Consider the following 24,056-nt stretch of genomic DNA (forward strand, 5'->3'; position numbering starts at 1 on the left):
TCCAGAGGAAATTCCTCCAAGTCACACATTCAGCCAAAACTGAGGTCTGGGAACACATACTGCCACCACCCTAAAGGGGAAAATTAACAAAGCTCCAAAAAGCCAGGAAGGCCCAGTTGGCTCAGGCCTAAACTGAGATCCAAGATCATAAGCCTTAGCCCCGGTTGGATCCCAGAACTACTGTGAGAAACCTCCAGAATGTCCCTTTTTCAGTGTAGTGCCCTCTCAGCACAAAGTAAAATATCCCTGCTCCTTTTTGCAGCTTGCAGGTATAGACAGGAGGAGACAAGACAGCTGTTTGAGCTTGATACAGAGGGCCTGCATGGACACAAAGGAGGGGATCATGAGAAAGCCCCCAAAAAAGAGTTGGAGCCACAGACCACCAAATCCAGAATGTGATGCAGCAATTATGCCTGGATTCCCACTTGCCTCTGCCCAGACTAGCTCACACATGCTTCTATCACTTGCCCCTGGGAGGCGGTGAGGAAGGTGAAGAGTGCTATAGATCCTCTCCTAGCTCAACAAAGTTTAATCACACATGGCTAGAGACCAAGCGGATTATGCTAAACTCCAGGTTCCAGGATCCTAGAACAGACTAGAAGTCAAGGTGAAGGGAGGCTTGCTCTGGAGTCTCTGCCCCATGATAATGAACACGGTGTGAATAAAGTGCAGGGGGATGGCCATGGTAACTTGTAACAGTGCCTTTAAACTCTCAGAATCTAGGACCTTCTAATGCAGCTCTTATCAAATCCACTTTTGTCCTTACAGCTACACCATGTTCTCTCTTCACTGACTGGCCAAGCCTGAACATAGAGCAGGGAGGGTCTACAGGTCCTGCTTAATAGGCAGCCCCTTATTTCAGAGTATATAATTCCAGACATGTCTGTATTACCCCAGATTTTTACAGCAGGAAGCAACAACCCATAGGGACCACCCCATTTAATGAACTTGGAGCATACAAGCAGAAAGTTCAACTCCCTAGGAATCCCATTTGACACTGGATTAGTTGATAAAGGAAGCCAAGTGTTAAAACTCTTTGCAATGACCAGTGTCCAAAACAGCAAGGTGTGTGTGGTTCCTGGTCCTCTCTTAGGTCACAAGGTCCTCAGAAAGCAGGTGGAGCTGAGGTAAGTGGCAAGATGCCAGCTGTAGCCAACCCAGAGGCACTCCTGGGGGCAGGAAGTGGGCCTGGATTGGAAAGACTTGGATCCTGTTGTAACCTTTGGCAAGTCACTTGCACTATCTAGGTCTCAACTTCTCCACTAGTAAAATGGGAGCTGTGAAGGTGGAAAAATTAATCCTCCAAGTAGATCCAAGAAGAAAAGTACCTTTCTTGTCAGAAAGGCAGGATTTTAAAATGCCAGGACTCTTTGCACTCCATCATTTAGTGGGTCACTTGATAGCCATCCCCTAGAGAATGTCGGAGCCCTAGTGGTGCAGTGGTTAAGAGCTCGGCTGCTAACCAAAGGGTCAGCAGTTCAAATCCACCAGCCATTCCTTGGAAACCCTATGGGGCAGCTCTACTCTGTCCTATAGGGTCGCTATGAGTCAGAATTGACTTGACCGCAATGGGCTTATTTTTTTGTTGTTGTTGTTTTTGTTGTTTTTTAAAAGAAGGCAATCACCTGCAAAAGTTGGAAAATCCATGACCAAGAGTTTAAACAATGCTGAATAAAATCAAATTGCAATGTTGTGCCTTGTGTTCTCCCCTGTAAGCAGGTGAGGACACCACGGGAACCAGCAGTGCCCAGGCAGACCACAAAAGATGGTGACAGCTCACTTCTCTGGGATCCTCGAGAAACCAGGCAGGTTTGGCAAATGTGGAGCTAGGCGGCTGCTGGAAGCCAGGAGGGACCCATCCACACCCAGGCTGCTCCCTCTTCCTGAAACCCTAGCTTCAAGGAAGGCGGGAAAGCCCTGTTTTCCTGAGGGAGGGAACTTCTTCTTAATTGCCTTCCAGGAAGGGAGAGAGAGAGAGAGACTTCCTGCCTCTAGCTGGGGCTGAGTCACCAAGGTTGCACAACTTCGCTAGGCAAGCTGGAGTGGAAGGTTGCCATTCTCCAGGGCCTTCAGGCTTGCCTTGGATGCACCTAAGATGAGCCTGGGCCTTAGAGAACTCATGGGAACAGCCACAAATGTTACATAAGCGTGAAGGAGAACATCCAGGTGATGGAGGAAGGGTGACTAGCTTGGGAGACCCTTGCAAGCCATTCCTAAAGGTCCCCTGGGAGGCAATCCCACACTACTGCTCAATGATCCTTCTCTACATCCTCCAACTCTGAATGCAGAAAATTCTCCCTTGTGTCTAACTAAAATTCTTCCTGCAGTCATCTCTAAGAACTCTAAATTATTATAACGTAATAAAAGCAAATCAATATGCTGCACATACTCAGAGATTTTACTCTTTCTTCTTTAGGATATGTTTTAGGCACCACCGATACATTACCAAAACCACATAAATGAATACAGCACTGTTAAGGAGAATCCCTACTGCTGTTCACAAGAAGCTATGTCAACATGGCTGTGAGCATTGGCTGGGATTTTGACTTGGGGGTCTTTCTTAGTCCTGACTTGACCATTGATTATGGACATTCCAGTCAGTCTCCTCTCCTAGAAGGGCATCAGTTTCCCAACAAGATGGACAGAAAAAAGCTTCCACTTCTCACTCATGGCTTCTCTTATTCCCCATGGCAACAAAGCTTATTTCCTTAACCATGACCCTGGCAGAGTAAAAAGGACACCAAAACTGGCCAGCAAACCCAAGGATAAGTCACAAGAAAGGGGGCCTCTGCCTTTCAAAGACACTTGTTCATCTTCACTGTGCATCCTTCTGACACTGACTTTAGGAATTATCTACCAGCTGGTCTCTCCCTGCCTCCCAGATTCAACCCATTCTACCAGCTGTGGTGTGCTCAGGGCATGATTACACTGGCTTAAGCAAATCATTTTCTAGAAGGAAAATATTTTGGTAAAAGGTATTGTTGTTGTTAATAATAATCATATTTCATTCTAAAGACAAATACATATCTATTTTGGATTGTCTATAATTCGCCTCTTTCCATTAGTGCAGAACACAGAGGGCTGACTGATTTCTCCCATAAGTTCCTGGTCCCTGGAATGTTCCTGTAATGCTCTACCTTGGCTGGCTGGGGTCACCACCACCCAGCAGGGGGTTTCCTAGGTGGGCAGTGGATGATGATTACCATTTAAAGGGGAGGACTGTGAAACTCGAGAGTAGGTGGACAGAAAATGTTTGGGGTGAGAGAGGTGAGATGTGGGCAGAAATGCTTCCTCCTTTTCCTTTAAATCTGATCAGGGACTTTTCAGGAAATTAAACACCGAGACTATTAGCATCATATAGAAAACAGATGAGATTAAGACATCGAACTACTACAGCAGTTTCCCTGGGCAGGCAACGAGGGGACATGTGTAAGCAATCACAGCAGTATTTCTGGAAAAGACCTTTTATGTTTTTAATACTTAACACTTCATAGCAAGGACTAATAGGCAGGATAAAAAGAAGGCTGCTCAAAAGGCAACTTGGGGGATGAACGATTTTCCAGACAAGAATTGGGGGAGAGGGAAATGTCTTGGGCTTCAATTCCTCATCCCTCCCACCCTTGCCCACCCTTCTCTGCTCATCAGAGTTGCCAAAGGTTTGGGGAAGCTGAGCAGGAGGATGGCATGAGGAGGATGACAGTCAGATAGATGGGGAAGCCCCTCCTAAAGAGGTTGAGGTGGCCCTTAGAGTGCCAGGCCATGGCAGTGAGGAGGGTACGCCCGTGTTACCAGTATATGAGCAAACAGAAGGAACTAGATCCAGGTGGACAGCTGGGACCAGAGCTGTACAGGAGCTGTGACTGTCTTTGGAGGGATCCTTCTAAAGGAACCCTTCTCCCTCTACTAAAATGTAATATCTACTTCATAGCTGCCCAGAATATGCAGCATGACTAATCCCCCGTCTCTCTCAGAGTTCTCATCTATAATTTGGGCTATACCCCATTTGCTTGCCCAGAGGGTGAGAAGAATAACTTAGAGATGACTCAAAAAAGCCATAGTGGCATGGATAATAATAAATTTTTAGCAGGAACACTGAGTTTGAGGGTCAGAGGTATTCCAAGTCCCTTCTCTGTTTATTGTGGCAGTGTGATCTTGGGCAAGGTGCTCAATCTTTCTGTGCCTCAGTTTCCTGTTATAAAATAAGGAGTTTGGGTATCAGTGTTTCTCAATTGTGCCTCTCGTGTCAACTGGGGTTAGGATAATGCTTCTGTGTGGAACTGCTGGATATATCTTAGGACATTTAGTATTGCTGCCCCACCCCAGGCACTAAATGCCAGCAACACTCCCCTAACCCCAAACCTATAGTCATTGTGATGATCGGAAATGCCTCTTACATTTCCAAATGCCTCCTTGGGGTGGGGGAGAAGTGGGGGTGAAGAACTGCTGAAATAGATAAGCAGGTAGATAGAAGAATAAGGATACTTCTACCCAGTTCCACATCCACCCTTGGTCTTCTGTGCCTAAAACAATTGGTCTCCCTCTGCTCTGTGCAATATAAGGCAGGCTTACCTTTCTGTCATTCATGTCATCACCTGGACTGTCATATTCGCCCTGTAGGAGAGAAAGAGATGCTGGGTAAAGCCAAGGAATTACAAAAAACGGATGCCAAATGAGAAAGAGTTTTCTTTTTTATTCTCTAACATCATCTTCTCTTTCATTCCCATTTAACAAAGGTGGAAAGCATGACATGGTAAGGGGGCCAGTGTTCCATTTTCTTGGTCATCAGTACTTGCAAGGTTGACTGTGGATAAAGATGCTCACCTTCATATCCTTCAGAGATCAGCCCAGACCTCCTCACAGCAAATGCAATGGCAGAGCCTGTGCCTAGAACAGGCTAACACTTCATCCGAAAATCACCCCAAGGTTCGCATCACACTCACCCTTCAATAACGGGCAGAACTTAACATCATACATTCCCAGAGCAAAGAGGTCAGCGAGGAGAAGATTGCCATCTGGGAAATTCCCACTGGGGTAGTCAGGGCTGCCACCTTAGCAGCCTCATATGCATCACTGTGTGACAGATGCTTAGCCATGACCAGTCAGGTCAACTGTGAACACATGAGGGCATTTAGTTCAAGGACCAGGTAAGTCCTTCATGAATCACCTTGGAGAAGATCATTGTATTATATTACGGGGTGTTCAAAACATTACTTCCAGTTGGAAAGCTTTAATTATTGTCATTTTTTTTTTAACGTAATCAAACAATTGTATAAGGAATTTTGAGAAATTTTCTTCAAAAATGTTAAAATAAAAAAAAGACTTCTGGCCTGCAGAGTGACAAGGAATTTCACATTAGCACAAAATTATCATATAGAAAATATCTCTTCCAGTCATTTATGGGTCTGAAATGACTGAAATGAGGTTGTGTATTATCCAGGCCTTTGACTTCCCTTCCACCGCCACCCACCCATCTGCACCACCATCTCCTCCCTTTAATCATCTACATGCGCATCTGCATTTTCACAATTTCACCCAAAACAGAGTCAGGGAGTATAGGGAAAGCTCAAACCAAAACCAGTTCATGTCACCATCTGGGGAAATAATTGGAGAGACAGAATATGAGATGATTGGCAAAACTCAGACGAGGGATTATTGTCAGCAATGACTAGTCCAGAATTGGCCAAGGTATTTGAATGTTCATGAGTCACTCTAGCTTGCCTTGCATATATTCACCCACTGTGCTGCCCATGATTTTCAACTTTGTGAAGAATACAGGGAGCACATAGATTAAAAAGGTACTTACATCATGAAGAGGGTAGGCAGCCTCATAGATATGGTTCGCGATCAGAGAGTTAATACCTACAGAAAAAAGGAAGATGGAAATAGTAATTGTAGGCCAGGGACTTCTCAACTTAACCCTTGTTTTGATAAATATCCCACTCACCCCTCAGGTGAGAATCACTGGGTTCTCCTCTATGTCCTCCCAGCCTAGAAACTTTGGTCAAGCCTCAGTTCTTATTAAAAAAAAAATACTTTTTCATTTCCCAAACACAAAGTTATATTTCAAAGTCAAATATGCTCTCTCAAAGTTCACATTCCTCCTGTCCTCAAAGATTCAGAGAGCTCCAGTCTAGTGACCCTCCAGCAGCAGCACCACCATCACCATGGCCACAGCCAGCAGGGGAGAATGTTTATGGGTTACTGTAATGACAATCAATAAAAGCATGTGTCAGAGTATCCCACAGAACTTTATCTGAACTCCTTTCTGGCACTTTCCTGATCCTTCACAGGGCAGTGCCTACTTAGTGTCTTTGACTTATCTGCCAACCTCGACCATAAAATATCTGAGGTAGGGCAGTAGGGCAGCAGTTTTCACAGTGTGGTCTGGGGAGCCCGGAGAGTCCCCAAGCCCCTTTCAGGGATTCTGTGAGGTCAGTACTATTTTTATAATCATACTAAAACATTATTTGCTTTTTCACTCTTATTCTCTAACAAGCGTACAGTGGAATTTGCCAGAGGCTACACGGTGGCGTGACAGTTAAGCACTCAGCTGCTAACCAAAAAGTTGGTGGCTCCGAGGGAGAAAGACCTGGCGATCTGTTCCCATAAAGATTACAGCCTAGGAAACCCTATGGGGAAGTTCTACTGTGTTACATGGGGTCACTATGGGTCAAAAATCAACTTGATGGCACCCAACAACACAATGACAAGAACACTTGACGTGTATGTGATGATATCATCATTCTGCTGTATTTGTGCTTTAGCATTTTGCTCAGTTTTATTCTCTAATGTAATAAGTATCAATAGCTGTAACCTGCCTACACAAAGGCCCTTTACGTGTGCTCAATAATTTTTAGGAGTTTAAAGAGGTCCTAAAACCAAAAGTTTGAAAACCACACAGTAGGGGATTCATTTTTTAATCCCTCTCACAGATAGATGACTAAATTGCACATAGCAGACCCTACTAAACAGATGTTAACTGAACAAATGGCCCTGTCCCTATAACTCCAATATACTCACAACAGAGAACCTTCTGCATACCATAAAGTCCTTGTTATTTACTTGTTTCATTCATGGTTTTATTCAGAGACTATAAAGTGGTCTGTATATTCTGTCCGAGTCAGGCTAGTCTGTTCTGAGTTGCCGGCTTCCAGATGAGAGGGATTATATCGCTGCAACTCCCAGTACCAAGGATGCTTCCTTGAGAGGATCCACATTTAATCATGGAGAGGGAGGAGGGGGAAGTTTCTGGGGCACAGTGATTTCCCTTGTCTGGCACACACTGTCTGCCCTGAACCATTCTTCCCAGAGAGACTGTAGACAGTAGTGAGATGAGGAGATAATTGGTTTTGGAGGGAAACCCACATGATGCCCAAATGCTAAGTAATCTGCTTTTGCACTGGTGTGGATAACAAAAAGATTGGATAACAAATCTTGACAACATTTACTTATTAAAATTCATGGTTTTTCCACCTCCTGCTCCCATCCAGTGCCCCACCCACATGCTCAGAGACCACAGAGCCTCTCAGACAACCCTCTCTTCTCCATCAGCCTCCTTTTCCTCAAGGCTCGCCTGCCTCATCATGGCTCCAGGATGTAGGATGCCAGCACGAGCACCAGGACCCCATGTGGGAGTGGAGCCCTAGGAAGGGTGCCGGAGTGGCCGCTCTCCCAGTGAATTGAAAGCTGAGCATTTTGGTGCTGCCAAGTCACCAAGGGGCCAGTCCTTTCCTGATTTGAAGTTTCCTCCTCAGCTTGAACATAAAACATCAGAAATAACTTTGGGGGGCGTGGGAGGAGCAAAGAGTGAATAAAGGGAGTGCGAGTCGGGGGAGGGCTGCCCCAGCAGCTCACTGAGCTGCAGATTTGTCTTACTCACAAGATTACAATTTCACTCTGAGCATCATTAATCAGTTCAGGAGCTATAACCACAGCAATGTGAAGCCACCCTACCATAATCAAGGGGAGGAGTCCCACATCGGGAGGGGGCAGTGGAGCGGAGGAACATAGTTCAAAGCTACAAAAGGGCTGTCGACATGGACAGAGGCTGAAGCATCACAGGCGGGCAGGGCCCCCACTAGACCACACCTAGCGAACTACCCCACCCAGCCCGTGCACTCACACCCCATGGTTGCCACAGCAGCAAACCTGAAGACAGCCCTGAAACCGCATAGAGAAAGCTGTACAGGTGTTTTACCTGCTTACTCTTCTACTAATTCTCAGCTTTGCTCAGCACAGTAGCCACCTTGCTGTGCTTACTGAGTACTAGTCTGACAATCTGAACTCCTGGGTCCTGCTGCCAGATCCTCAAAAAGATCTCAAATCATTGAGGGTCCACAGCCACACATACTACCCCTGTCTCAAATAAAGCTTCCTTTGCTCTGCATGGTCTAACAGGGTGGCTCACTTCACTTCTAGGGTGTCATTTTGCCCATTGTTTTGCATCCCCCCAAATCCTTCAAGGTACCTGAGGTCAGAGAACACTTCTCTTTCACTTGTGACCCTCATAGAACCTAGCTCAATGCCGGGAATACAGTGAGGGATGACGGTCTTTAACAGTAAACCAGTCCTCTGGCTAAAGTTATCTGAGTATCTCTTCTACTTTATCCCAGGCACCCACCTTCCCCACTTCTCCAATTTTCTTTGACATCTTATGCTTGCTAATGCAGAGGTGGAAAATTTAAACATTTGTTGATTAGTCTACTTCCTAATCGAGGAAGCCCAGACAAATGGTTCTCTGCCTTGGAAGCAGTATGATTGAGGTTGTCAAACCCAAGTTGCCATACTCATATGATAACCAGAGTTCCCAAACGCTTCAACTCAATGTTTCTCTGTCGCTCATGGCTATGTACTTCCTTATTTTCAGGTGGTACCATATGGGCAGTTCCCATCAGTGGCCGCTGGGGTAGGGGACCAAGTCAGTTGCCATCATAACAACTCCAACTCATAGTGACCCCATGTGTCTCAGAATATAACTGTGCTCCATAGGGTTTTCAATGGCTGATTTTTCAGAAGTAGATCACCAGGCCTTTCTTCCTAGGCACCTCTCAGTGGATGTGAACCACCAAACTTTCAGTTAGCAGCCGAGCATGTTAACCATTTGTACCACCAAGGGACTCCTACATGAAAGAAGGAGGAATGGGGACAGGGGCAGCAAGTGGAAAAGTAACTATTTACCAACCATTTCACCCAAGAATGAGGATTGCTTTGGCCTCTTGTTTCACCCACAGACTTCAGAAACCTAGATTCTACCCCAAACAAGCATGGAAATCAGTTTGAAAGAAGAAGAATTAAACATTTTTTTAAAAAGAGTCCCCTCTTTGAAAATTGAAATTCTGAATCTTTTCCTTTCTTTTCAGCAAAAATGGGTTAATTGGTTCCATAATGCATGATCCATCTGGCCATAATGGCAAAGCTTTCTTCTCCATGATCACATCTATCTACTTTCCTCTCTGCTATAGATCCGAGGAGAGAGAAAGAGAGACGCAATTGTTTGTCCTTATGCTCCCAAAAGAGGGGCAGAGAGAAGGAGAAACCCAGAGGACATCCTCCTTTCCTGTACCCCTAACACGAGGCAGTGCCTCAGCTCAGAGTATAACGCCCTGAGGACCCCCTCACTGATCCCCAACCTCTCCATGGCTTTCTCTCCTCCAAATCACCAGGTAATTCATACTTGCTACTTAGAACTACAGTGCCAAAGGGAAAAAGCCCCTTCCTCATTTGATCCAGCCAGGCCTTGCAACAGGCTTAGCTGTCCCTCTGCATCCATAGGGATCAGGGCAAAGAAACATGATCTAGGTGGGCACAAACCCCAGGACTGATACCTGAAAACACACACTCAAAATACAAAACCAGAAGCCTAGCATTTAGCTTCAGAGACAGCTCTGGTTTTCTGGACACAAAGGAACAACTAACGCACAGGAGTTTATGGTCTGCCTCCCAAAGAGTCTCATTAAACCTGCAAGTGCTGCTGGGTGACGAGGACCACAGCTCTATTCCCTCCAGGCCACACTCAAAGGAAACTTTTATCCAACAGGACAGGTACTTAGAGGAATGGTGCTGAACTTCTGAAAACCCATTTGGTTTTGATTCCCCCCAGAACAAGGCCTAGTCCACCCGGCATTCTGCTTTCATCCCTGCACTCCAGCGAGATGCAAATCTAAACCAGAGCCCCAGACTGTGCATTTAACAGAGACTATATTTACCCATCACCAAATTGTCTTGGTGTGTCCTTAATTACTTAAATGCCTTTAATCCAAAGCCTTTTCTTCTAACAAAATATAAACTAGTTCAGCTGGATGAATGATAAACCAGATGTTTACAACACACAACATGGTCTGGCTTTGGTCAAAATAATTAAGACATCATCTCCTGAGTGGGGAGGGAAGATGCCCAAAGCATACATTTGTTTAAATGCTCTGACACCAAAATGTCCATGAAAATGCAGCTCCATCAATCTGTAATTTTCTGTCCACGAAAAGGCAACAATAACTTCCATATGAAGGGCCAGCAAAGGCATTTGCCCTCCTCTGATATGGTCAAGGATGCTTCGGTTTCTTTCCATGGTAAAGTGCACTTTAGAGTCATTGAATAATGGGGTAAACTTCAGGGCCCTGAAAGCTGACCTTCAATGCTGTGATGTTGATTATGGAGTCCTGGGCCACATAAACCAGAGACCTTATCAGCCTAAGACTGGAAGAAGTAGATGGTGCCTGGCTACCACCAATGACCGCCCTGACAGGGAACACAACAGAGAGTCCTGGATGGAGGAGGGGAAAGGTGGGGTGCAGAACTCAAATTCTAGTAAGAAGACCAAACTTAATGGTCTGACTGAGACTGGAGGAACCCCGGAAAGTATGGCCCCTGTATTCTCTATCATCCCAGAACTAGAACAATTTCCGAGGCCAACTCTTCAGACAGGGATTGGACTGGACTGTGGGACATAAAGTGATACTCGTGAGGAGTGTGCCTCTTAGCTCAAGTAGATACAAGAGACTAAATGGGCAGCTTCAGTCCAGAGGTGAGATGGGAGGGCAGAGAGGGTTAGGAGCTGGTTGAATGGACATGGGGAATCAGGAGTGGAAAGGAGGAGTGTGCTGTCACAGTATAGGGAGGGAGAGCAATTAGAGTCACATAACAATGTATGTATAAATTTTTGTATGGGACAAAATTAAAAATTTTTTTAAAAAAAAAGGAGTCCTCATGGGGCTGGGCCAAGTTTCTGACCACTCATATGCTTCTACTACCAGGCAGAACCCTAAATCACAAGTATATTCAGTATCTGAACATAGTTTGTGCATTTATAGTGAATCCCTCATTTCTGGGGGTAACTAAGAGGGAATAGTTGAGTTGTCTCTTCTGCAGATTATAGAAGAAATCCAAAAAACTCATAAATTAGACAATCAATCACCAAATACCAATCCTACCATATTTTTTCAAGGTCAGCTCCCCTTGCTTTGCCTTCTGATACTAATTTTTAACAGAATAAAGAAAGAAAGAAAAGAAAAAAGAAGACAAAGATAATTCAAGAATCCCAACTGCTGGTGAGAGCATAAAAAGGAACTGAATGTGTTAGAAATATTACAAATGTATGAAATAGAGAAATAACAATAACAACAACAAGGATAAACTAGGCCCTTCACAGACATGCTAGACTTGGTTATCCTTGGGTACTTTGGAAAACCAATGGTCAAGTGACTTTAAAGTGCACTTTACCGTGGAAAGAAGGCACCGTTGTTCATATTCCTGAATGTAAATTGGTCAAAAAGTACCTGTGACAGCCCACCCTATCTAAAACTTTAGAGTTCCTAAGAATTACCTGGGTAGCTTGTTACAAAAGCAGATATTTGATCATTCCCCCTACAGAATCTGATTGAGTAAATTGGGTGTGGGACCTGGGCACCCACGGTTTTAACAAATGCACCAGGTAATCTGATGCAGGTGGATGTGACCACACCTGAGAAATGTTGCACATGGTTACGAGCAAGCAATTGATTAAGGAGTACAATCTTTTCTTCCAACCAATCTCGACAACAGCACCAAATCCTTCCTGTTCCCATTTACCCTTTCACTGTAACTGTCTATCCCCATCCTCTCAGAGGTCCATGAGTATTAGGCAACCCCAAGTCCTGGCCATGACCCTGGGACCTGCTCTCTATGAACTTAGGGGAAAGCTAGTCCCTTCTCTGAGCCTCATTGGCCCATATGTAAAAAAAACAAAAACAAAAACACATGGTTCCATTGAATCATGAGTCTAGGAAATGTTAGAGCCACAGAGGAGCTTAGGGAGCATTGAGTGACCCCACCCCCACCTTTATTTTACAGGGAAGAAACAGATTCAGAGAGGGAAAGTGACTTATCTGAAGTTTCACAATTTATTCACCCCAAATCTGAGACTGGTACTTATTCCTCCAGCCTTGCTGGGTGTGTGCCTGATATCTTCCATTTGCCCCTTCTAGACACACTCTCTCTCGGCTTCTCTGTCTGATGTGAGCGGGCTACCGTGCTCTCTCGCTTCTCATTGGGTTCAGCAGGTCAGAGGGTGGGAGGAGAGAGTTAGTCCCCCAGTCTCCTCCCTGAACTGGGCTGGCTGTGTAACTGCTCCTCTCAAGGCAGCCTCCGCTACCTACCTCTGTCCTTCTGTGTTTCAGTAACCTCTCTCTCTCTCCCTCTCTCTCTCTCCCTCTCTCTCTCTCTCTCTCTCTCTCGTAGGGTTACTATACTGTCCTTTGCATTCCCCTACTTCCTGCCCACACCTTTGCAAAGTGTTTCTTTTATAAACACCCTGCCTTGAATTATCCTAATTTGAGTGTGCCACTTTTTCCTGTTGGGACCCCAACTGATTGAAGTCGCTCCCATTATGTTCTTTTGTACTCTTTGCTTTCCTTCCCAGACAGCCACAAGGATTGCTCCCTCTTCTCCTCAAATGTCACCTCATCACTGAGGCCTTCCCTGACCACCCTATTTAAAATACCACTCCCACCCCATCCCTCTGCCTCATCCCTATCTTCTTACCTTGCTTGAGTTTTTCCTTCTAACACTTATCCCTAATGACATACTATACATTTACTTATTTATTGGTTTATTTTCTGTTTCCCACCACTAGAATGTAAACCCAGTAACGGCGAGGATTTGTGTCAGATTGTTTCACTACTCTATTCCCTAGTTCTAGACTACGAATGATACACTGTTGTTGCCAGTTGCCCATCAAGTTGATTCTGACTCATGGCCACCCCATGTGCGCACACTAGAACTGCTCCATAGGGTTTTCAAAGCTGTGACCCTTCGGAAGCGGATCCCCCGGCCTGTCTTCCAAGGTACCTCTGGGTGGGTTCAAACCACCAATCTTTCAGCTAGTAGTCAAGCACTTAATCATTTGCACCAACCAGGGACACACAGTAGGAACTTAATAAATGTTTGTTGAATGAATGTGTGAATATTACATTGGGAACAGCTTAGTTTTCATCTCCTCTAGGAAGCCTTCCCCAAAGACTTCACTTATTTATTATCTGATTAATTTAAAGAACACTGAAGAAAAGTCAAGAAACCTGGGTTCTAAATCTTGCTGTGACACCAATTTACTGTAATCTTGGGCAAGCCAGTTAATCTCTCTGTTGTGAAATTAGGTTAACATCTACTGAACCTAATTTGCATGGTAGTTTAAAGGCTCAAATGAAATAATGAATGCGGAAGTGCTTTAAAAAGCAAAGAACTACACACACGCAAGGGGTCCTCATTATTTTGGTTACACTCATACCTTCTTTGACAGAGATCTCTTATCTGGTTGCCTCGGCTATAACAACAGAGAACCCAGAAGAAAGAAAAACTATCTATGAAGAGCTAGATTAGATCTCATAAAACCCACTCCGTAATTGTATGTACTTTATCTGCAGCAGAATCCTTCAGACCCTTGCTCAATGCATTTCAGTCTCTCTTTACTCAAAATTCTAGTGAGCTTATTTTTCTGGCTCACAAACAGCAAAGCAAAAGTTCAGGAGGGGAGGAGGGTAACCAGAGTCAAGAATTCAAGAAATCAGAACAGTGTGGGGCAAACAATCCTAATAATACTATGATAATCCTTGAGGAAACAAAAAATCTTGCGTTCTTAACAAGGATCCTGAATCATCCAAAAAGGTTACATATGCATTGATACATAGAATATATGTCGGTATGTTCTATGTAAGAAAGCAAGGAACTGTGCAGTTGACTTTAGCAATATATTCTATACTAAAGATGTTGCTGTAGACAGTAACAACCACACCACTGGTCATATCCCCCTTTCACTTTGGTTCAAGGTCAAATGTGCAGCCCAGCTACAGCAACTTAGGGAACTTATGGTTTGAATATTTGCATTCTATTTTTTCCCCTCTTGGTTTTGACATTCTATTTTAATTTGTGTTTTTCCTGGTTCTTATTTTTTAATTTATTATTTATATTATGCTGTTTTGTTTTTCTTATAAGCCACCTCAGAATTTTTGTGGAACAGAACAAGAATATAAATAAATTGATACATGCAACTTGTATGTAGCTCAATGCTTTGCAAATGTAAGCATTCAACAAAAATGTATTGTCTACAAAGAAAAAAGAGATAATACTAGATAAATAGGAGGTATTTTTGAATTATTATTATCTTTATCTTTTTTTGTCTTCTAATTTTTTCCTTGGGTACAATGGGAAAGGGAATAAAGCTTTGTAAGTTGGTTACAAGGGTAGTAACCATACGAAAGGCAGTTATAATTTCAAGGATAAACCATCAATGAAAATATCGACAATTCCAAGCACAGTTCTGGTCCCCCTTTTTCTCTTTTTATGAGGCAACAACCTTCTAGAGGAATCTAGGCCAATTCTGGCCTTTCTTGCTTCCAGTCTACATTTCTAAATCCAGCAACAAGGGCAATAAAACCAAAATTTACGCCGTGGTTCAAAGGTCTATATTATCTTGAGTCTTCACAGTGTTAAGCATTCTTCATTCTTTATGCTCATCTAGATAAGATAGTAAATAGGCCAAAGAGCTTAGAGAGTACTTGATTTTGCTAGGCAAAAGTCACAGCACCTGAAAACTGGCTTTTAGGGTTCTCCTCTGCTGAGAACCAGAGAAGTTCAGTCACGTTTCCTTTGTTACAAAGCTTTAAAGTCTGGGATCAACAGATTTTAAAGACCCAACCTAACTCCACCCCTAGTTAATGGTATCCTGAAGTTAGGGAAAATAGGGCTAGAAACAGGGAACCGTAATTCTAGATCCAATTCTGTCAGTGACTCAGTGTATGATCGTGGACAAGTCATTTATTTTCCCTGTACCCATTAGTAATTGTATGTGATAATTCTTGACATACCTACTGTCATGGATTGAATTGTGTCCCCCCAAAATATCTGTCAAGTGAGCGGCCATCTAAGATACTCCACTGGTCTCATCCCTTCAGGAGCAAGGGAGAATGAAGAGAAGAGGATACAAGGAAAAGATTAGTCCGAAGGACTAATTGTCCACAGCTACCAAGGCCTCCACCGGACTGAGTCCAGTACAGCTGGTTGGTGCCCAGCTACCACCACTGACTGCTCTGACCAGGATCACAAAAGAGGGTTCTGGACAGAGCTGGAGAAGGATGTAGAGCATAATTCTAACTCATAAAAAAAGACCAGATTTACTGGCCTAAAGGAGACTGGAGAAACCCCGAGAGTATGGCCCCCAGACACCCTTTCAGCTTAGTGGTGAAGTCACCTCCAAGATTCACTGTTCAGCCTGGAAGTGGACAGCCCCGTAAAACCAAATGAGACTAATGAGGTACAGGAGTCCAGTGACAAGGGCCAGAAAGCAGAAGGCGACAAGGAAGCTGGTGTTAGGGAACCCAAGGTTGAGTAAGGATATTGTTGATGTGTCATGAGATTGTTAACCATTGTCATAGGGCAACATTTGTAGAAACTGTTAAATGAGAAACTATTTTGTTCTGTAAGCCTTCATCTTAAGTGAGAATAACAGCACAATTTGAAGAGTGTAGTCAATGTCACTGAACTGTGCATGTAGAAATTTTTGAAATGGTGTATCTTTGGCTATGTGTATTTTCACCAAAAAAAAAAAGAGGTTGAGAAGTTAGAGGGTTGATATGTTGTGGGGTTGTTAACCAATGTTATAAAACAACATGTGTGCTTCTGTTTCATGAGAAACTATTTGTTCTGTAAGCCTTCACCTGAAGTACAATAAAAAAAAAGAAAAGAAAAAAAAAATCTGTCAACTTGGCTGGGTCATGATTCCCAGAATTGTATGATTGTGTGCCATTTTGTAATCTGATGTGATTTCTTTATGTGTTGTAAATTCAATCACTATGATCTAATAAGATGGATTAGCAGCAGTTATACTGATGAGGTATACAAGATTGGATAGTGTCTTAAGCCACTCTCTTTTTAGATATAAAAGAGAGAAGTGAACAAAGACACATGGGAATCTCCTATCACCAAGAAAGCAGTGCCGGGAGCAAAGCATGTCCTTTGGACCTGAGGTTGCTGCACAGAGACACTCCCAGACCAAGGGAAGACTGATGCATCACAAGAACCTTCCTTCAGAGCCGACAGAGAGAGAAAGCCTTCTCCTGGAGCTGATGTCCTGAATTTTGACTTGTAGCCTACAGGACTGTGAGAGAGTAAACTTTTCTTTGTTAAAGTCATCCACTTGTGGCATTTCTGTTATAGCAGCACTAGATGACTAAGACACCTACTTTCCCTGGGAGCTATGAAACTAATATTAGATAACTTATGTTGATACTTAGAAGCATACATAGATATTAATTGCTACCTCCTCTGTGTTTTCATTGTACTCTGTAGGTCTCTACCACATTATCTCAAAATTATCTGTTTAGATGTCTGTCTGCATGGCTAAACTACAAGCTCATCAAGGGTAGAAACTAGACTGAATTCATCTTGGCATCCCTTGGTTTCTATAACATTGTTTAAGATGAAGCAGGTCCTCAATGTTTTTGGAAAGACAAAAGAAAAGACAATTTTTTGAAAACTTTTCAAAAATAACAATAAAATCCTTATGACTTTTGACCTTGAGACATCATAAAAAATTCAGTTCCTTAAAGAAAAAAACTTTCAGTGTTAAAGAGGGTGCCTAGTGAGCTTTAAACAATCTGGAGACTGTTTTCTACACACACACAAACACACACACACCCCAACTTTTGTTTTTACAGGACTTTACAAAATAAACTAACAGCATCCTATTTAATATTTACAAAAACTCTGTAAGAGCAATATTATTATCCCCACTTCGCATAAACAGAAACTGAGTTATGGAGAAGCTAAGTCATTTGTCCATGGACACACACATTCAAGAACTCACCAGCAACTGAGGTGGAGTAGCAGCTGGGCACTTTTAAATTAATTCAGTGAACAAAATTGACTAAGCAGAATGTGTAAGGCAGACAGCTAGATGCATTGGGCATACAAAGATAATTGAGACATACTTCAAGAACTGTCTTGGGATTCTAAGCCATGGGTGTAGATAATCAGCAAAGAAGAGACTGAGTTGATGGGCCTTCCAAGGAGAAAGAATTAAGGAGAATCTGTAGGAAAATGATGTTTAATCTGGGGATAGGGATGGGCGAGATGGGGGGAAGGACATAGGTAGGACTTTCAGACAAAGAGAACAGCATGAGAGAAAAGAGGGAGGACAATGGTCACATCAATAGGCAGAGAAGTAGTTGAGACATACAGAGAAGTGGACATCATAATGATTTTCAGGGTGGTGAACATCTAAGTGGAGGTGTCCACCCAGTAGTTGGAAATGGAAATCCTGGGCTGGAAGAAATGATGAAGTAAAAGAGCTGAACAGAAGATGTCAAAGGGCAGCTCAAGAAGACAAACTCAGAGCAGCCATGTTGCTCTTGGTTACAAGGGCAGCTAAGTACTGATAATAATAAACCTTCTCAGTGTATTCTGAGTGTATTCTCTTTCTTTTAAAAACAACTAAACAAAAAGAACCCTCTTTTGACCATAAGTCCAAAACTGTTTTCACCCATGCCAGCAATGATCTATAAGTGTTAAATCAAAGTGGTATGAGAAGGTTCATTATTAGCAATACTTGGCTGTCCTTGTAACCAAGAACAAAATGGCTGCTCCAAGTGAGGAACTGAGCTGGGCTAATTGCCTCACTCACTCATGCTCTTGCCTCATCATCACTATGCTCCAGACAAATTACATAATATGGAAGATTTGATTTTTAAAAACTGGAGTGTTTTTTTGAATTTTATAGCAAAAGTGAATCCATCAAAATAGACATAGTCCCACATAATTATCCCTTTGAGAGGTTATGCACTATTCTAAAAATAATGTTGTTGTTAGGTGTCATTGAGTCAGTTTCAATTCATAGTGATCCTATATACAATAGAATGAAACAGTGCCTGGTCTCGTGCCATCCTCACAACTGTTGTTATGCTTGAGCCCATCGTTGCAGCCACTGTGTCAATCCATCTCATTGAGGGTCTTCCCCTCTTTCAATAACCCTCTACTTTACCAAGTATGATGTCTTTCTGGGCCCTCCTAATAACATGTCCAAAGTACATGAGACAAAGTCTTGCCATTCTTGCTTCTAATGAGCATTCTGGCTGTATTTCTTCCAAGACAAACTTATTCATTCTTCTGACAGTCCATGGGATATTCAATATTCTTTGCCAACACTATAATTCAAAGTCATCAATTCTTCTTTGGTCTTCCTTATTCATTGTCCAGCTTATTCACTGTTCAGATTTTACATGAGTATGAGGTAACTGAAAATCCATGGCTTTGGTCAGGCACACTTTAGTCTAAAATACTACCACTGTATAAAACCTGTTCTGATTCCTTCTTCACTACTCCTTCCTTGGCACTAAGGAGGCTTATGAACCCTACAATAAATTCTCAAATATTAGCTATTATTATTATCACCATTGTTATTATTCCTCAGCTTGACTGCCTACTTGATTCACTAGACTTGACTCTAAATGACTTTGGACTCTTTTCAATACCACACTTCCCTTAGAATCCAGAGATTTGCCACCACAGAGTATGACTGAAAGACTATTTGATAGGCAGTTCCCCCAAAGGTTTCAAAAGCCATTTTGAGTGATGGCACAGCTTTGGAATGAGAGTTCAACCTGCTGAAGTGATTAATGTGGACAGGACAACTGTTTGTGTGGGTAAGCTCTGGAATGCGTTTCCGAAGAAAGCCTCACACTTATACCTCTGCCATAATGTATGTCTTCTGCACAACCTGTCAGCATTCAGACTGCCTGCCCTATACTGCAAGCTCTCAAATGCTGAGGTTCCTGCTTCAAAAACAAATACTCTCATATTTTAAAAACAAACCACAAGGCAAACAGATTCAGCCAGATACTGTGACAAGAATGCTGAACTTAGAAAAGACACATTCAGACTCTACCATCACTCACTGTGTGGACTCAGACAAGCCATTCACCCTCTCTGGGTGTCAGTTTCTTCACACATAAAGTTGAAGGGGTTAGATTAAAGGACCTCTAAGGTGCCTCCCTTAAAAAATAAAAACCTACCATGTTTTAGGCATCTATTAAAAAGTTTTGGAGATTCTGAGGAGAGGTGCTGTTGAACTATCAGGGTGGGGTAAAGTATGTAGGTAGCTTGAGTAAGTGAGAGAAAAGGCGAGAGGCCTGGGATGAAGGTGAAGAGAAGTTGCAGTAGCCTGGGGAGCAGCCCCCACCACACACACCCAGGAAAGGGGCACCCCCTGCTCTTGGAGGACAAGGCAGCCTTTCTCAGCCTAAGCTAAAGCAGCCGCCACCATGTGGGGTGTTTGTTTGTTTTGTTCCTTGCTGCCCACCAAGTGAGCTGTTGAAAGGACAGCCCTGGCTCCCTTGGTGCTCCATCAGCACTTGGCCCGCGGGTAGGGGAAGAGATCCTTACCCATCGTGTTGTTGGCTCGGGAACAGGTTGTGCGCTTCAGAATCTCGTGCACCTAAAATGGGATGACAGCAGAGCTGTGAACGCCTTGACCACCGTGCGTCATCGCAGCCTGTGAGGCGGTGGGCAGTGGACGGACGAGGTGTCTGGACCCATTTTGAGTGAGGGGGAAGCCAAGCATGTGCCGAGTTCATGTACTGCATGTCAAACTCATTCAAACTTGAGTACTATGAGGAAACAAAGAATTTAACCCCCTCTCACACATTCCCCTCCTTCACCCGCCCTGGAAAATAAATAAATAAAAGACTATAAATTGATTGCAGTTAAAAGAAGTAAGGAAAACATACCAGGCAGTCCCAGACCCACGTAGCCCTCTTGAGGGCTAGGGTGGAAGCACCTTGGTTGGGGCAGGGAACAGCGTCTGCCTCCTGCAAGGGGAACCTCAGGGAAGGCGGAGCCCTCCTCAGCAAGGAGCTTGGGATAGGGCTAGAAGGAGGCATGCTGTCTCCACCAGTCTGGATTCCTGCTGATGGGACAGCCCTGTGGTAGCAGGGAAAGCCTAAGATGTGGAATCAGACATTTCCGGTGCTAGTCCTGGTTCCTAGCAGAGGGGCCCTATACGAGCTCTCTGTGGGTCCATTCCCTTGTCTGTAATAGAACTGGCACAAGGCTGCTTTCCAGAACCAATAAGACAATGCACATGACAGTTTTTGTAACTGCAAAAGGACTGTCTATGTGTTGATTATTGGTTTTATTATTTCTCTGTTCTTTTCTGACTCCCAATCTTGCCTCCCGAATCAGAGCATGTCATATGCTTCGTCTGAGACTCCTGGCTTGGAGCGCACTCCTGGGTACAAGGTGGGTTCAGTGACTACTGCAAGTCTACAGGCCCACGTGCCTGAAGAGGCCTCCAGACCGACTCCTCGTCTCCACCCCTGTGGGTTTTCAGGGTACTCCTCCTCTCACATGGGAAAGAGGGCTGCTGAGAGCACTCCTTGCAGAAGTGATAGGGACACAGGTGGTTCAGTGTAAACCTGCTGGTCAGCTGCTGACTTCCTGGTGGGTCCCAAGGAGGTTTACATCCTGTGCCAAGAGGCAAGGAAGTCTGCTCTGGACAAACAGCTGGGCTGCTCAGATGCCCACAAAGCATGGGGCACAGGGAGCACATTTACAGACGTAGGCAAGGTTCTTGGACAAAAGCCCAGGGCGGAGTAGACCCCAGGGCAAAACTCACAGTGTAGGGTAGGCTGGGAAAAGGGCACCAGAGGAAGGAAAAAGCTTCCATAAGGAGAGCTGAATGAGATAAGGTGTTATTCAATCATCACTCACACTCCCATATTCCAGCCACAGACCTAAAGGGAGTGGTGAATAAATAACTTCCAGCAGAATGGGGCCCAAGAGTGTTCAATTCTGCTTATAATACAGTGCAGTAATTCAACAGCTATAATAATTAGAAACAGCATTTATATGGCATTGTATTATTTTACAAGCACTTTGCAATTATCGGTTAATCTCCACAACACCCTATAACTCCCCCACAGACATGGGACGCAAGCCACGGCAAGATTTAAATGGCTTCTAATAGCATCAACCAAGAAAATGGGAAGTTTATGCTCTTTTTTTCATAGGAAGGGAAAATAAATCATATGCCTAATTAAAACCTTCCTAAAATGCTAGGCTAAGGGAGTTGGGATGTCTTTTTGTCCCCTCTGCAAGCAAAGAGTCAAGGCCATGTCTTCAGTGTGCCTGGGAAATGTTCTGTAGCTTCCTTTAGTCACCCATCCCTTGTTAATTATTCTTCTTATCCTTTCTTATCGCCTTCTTGGCTTGGAAGTCCTACTAGTTATCAAACCCTTATTCTTCCTCCTGGTGAAATGTAATTCTTTCCTAGAAATCAGTGGAAACACACTTCCATGCTTCCCACTGAGAGCATGAGTAAGTATCTAACATTCCTTGGGCCCCTCTTTCTCTCCTCTTCCCATAGGTGGAATAACCTCTAGGATAGTAGAAAATAAACTGATCCATGAAGAGAGACACCCTACCGCTCAGGTTGGGGCCATAGAGGCACAGGCCAAATACAGATTTTCATTAGAATCAGTCACCCCACAAAATTAAAAAACTTGAAGTCATTAGTTAAGATTTTGGAGAAGAAAGGCGACAGTCATGAATTTTGACTTTCTGTTGAATGGGCCAGTCTTTTTTACTCTTGGAGAAATTGGTGAGCTCTAGTACTCACTGTGATATAAATGCACATGACTCCTTTGGGGGTGAAAGAAAAAATGCATAAAGAATCCCAGTAGCCCAGCAATCAGCAGGACTGGTTCTAGTACTCATTCGGACACTAACAATCTATATGAATGTTGTCAATTCATTGCTTCTCAGAGCCTCAGTTTCCTCTACTGTAAACCAAGGGTGGTTACCTGTTGGGTTTAAAGTCCCCACCAGTTTTGACATTCCTTCTTTTCGTGATTCTAAGAAGGGCTTTAATGGGGAACCCATAAAGAGAAGACACTCCCCTCCACCCCTGAGTGAGGGCTGATTGTTTGCTGTTTCTTTTGCTACTGGGATCAGGCAGCTCTTGGATACTTCTCTCAGTTGCTGGGCAACTCCAAGCAAATAGTGATGGGAGGTAGCAAGGAGGGCCAAGAGAATGCCTTGCCAAACTGGATGCTCAGATTTTCCCCACCACCCTTCCCTAGCCCCCCACACCTGTTTACTTACAATGCGGCTACGAGTGGCATTATCAAAGAAGGTATCCTTATCCTGGATGTTGTACCTAGAGACATCAAGAAAGCAGATGGTAAACTCCTTTCATTACCCTTGTCCGAGACCACTATTACATGCCCACATCAAACCAAGATCCTTCTATCTGGAGCCCAACAGACCATGAAGAAGTGTTTCCATGACACCAAAAATCTGTGCTTAGAGTTCACTATAATGGTGAAAAAGGTAGAGAGCTCTTTTGAAGAATCCTGTTTCGGGATGGAACAATCTCAGAAGGCAATTAGATATTCAATTGTCTATGGAAGCCCAAGGACTTTTGAACGTCTTTGGAATGTTTGGAATGAGAATTTTTTTAAGAAATGCAATGGCTAAATGTCCCTTGAGTTTCATCCAATTTTTAGTTTCATGAGAACTTATTCACAACACTTTAAACAGAATGCCTCAGGAAAATCCTGTACTAACCACCAAACAAACTAAGAATGAAAGTAGGCAAAGCCTCAACATGACAAACATCATTTACTCTTACCCCTGGGTCCCTGGGGAAAATTTCTGCCTACTGGAGCTAGACTTTTATTTAAAAACCACAGCAGAAAAATTATAATACCCAATGCTGGTAAAGTTCTGGGGAATTTCACAGAAACACCACTGATGATTGTGTAAATTGGTACAAACTTTTAGAAAGCAACATAGCAAGATGTATAAGATATACACACATTCACAATGTTTATACTCTTTGACCCAATAATTCTGAGAATTTACCACAGAAATTTATCATCGGGAATAAATAACAGAAGGAAAAGTTACACAAATAAAAACATTCATTACAAAGTCATTTGTAATAAAGATTATGGAGATACACTGCATTTCCAAAATCTATATGATAGGTTAACATGAAACCCCTGTTAATTATAATTATGAAAAATTTATAGACAATAGAGAAATATCTTACAATGATGTTAACTTTTAAATACGAAAGTATGCACAGAAAAAAAAATGATGCCTGTGCATGGACAAAGAAAGGAAAAACAAAAAGTTCCAAGGTGTTGGGATTATAACTTTTTTTTCAAAATTTTACTTAATGTTGTCATGTCAGTTAGATACTGTAGTCCTAATTATGCAAGATCCATGTATGCTCTAAACTTCATACATTGATCTTTCACTAAAAAAAATCACACTTGTGGCATGTTTACTGTGCTTAGGTCACTGTGCTAGAGTGTACACAGATGAATAAAATGTGCTCCCAGCTCTCTCAGGAGCCACCTGTCACTGAGGTATGTGTGTTTTCAAGTAACTAATTCAGAGTAGAATATGGTAATGTGAAGACTATTGCTATGAATACTCAGAGGACGGAGAGCATGTTTTTGGTTGGGAAGAATGAAAGATTCTTCCAGACTTCCGGCAAAATGGTGCTCTAGGCAGAAGCACCACTCCGT

The 24,056-nt window shown here is 43.3% G+C and overlaps 1 protein-coding gene across 1 annotated transcript in view; it reads right to left on the reverse strand.

Moving 5' to 3' along the window:
• The window catches only part of ANO2 (anoctamin 2), a 448,737-nt gene that overhangs the window by 275,181 nt on the left and 149,500 nt on the right, over positions 1–24,056 (reverse strand). The window contains exons 7-10 of the mRNA XM_012558707.1: positions 22,621–22,675; positions 19,903–19,954; positions 5,804–5,859; positions 4,570–4,611 (exon numbers count right to left, since the gene is read on the reverse strand). Coding sequence (XP_012414161.1) covers positions 4,570–4,611; positions 5,804–5,859; positions 19,903–19,954; positions 22,621–22,675 — 205 coding nt within the window. The remainder of the gene's footprint in view (positions 1–4,569; positions 4,612–5,803; positions 5,860–19,902; positions 19,955–22,620; positions 22,676–24,056) is intronic.

The sequence above is a fragment of the Trichechus manatus genome, unplaced genomic scaffold (genome assembly GCF_000243295.1).
Source record: "Trichechus manatus latirostris isolate Lorelei unplaced genomic scaffold, TriManLat1.0 scaffold00182, whole genome shotgun sequence".
Classification (NCBI taxonomy): Eukaryota; Metazoa; Chordata; class Mammalia; order Sirenia; family Trichechidae; genus Trichechus; species Trichechus manatus.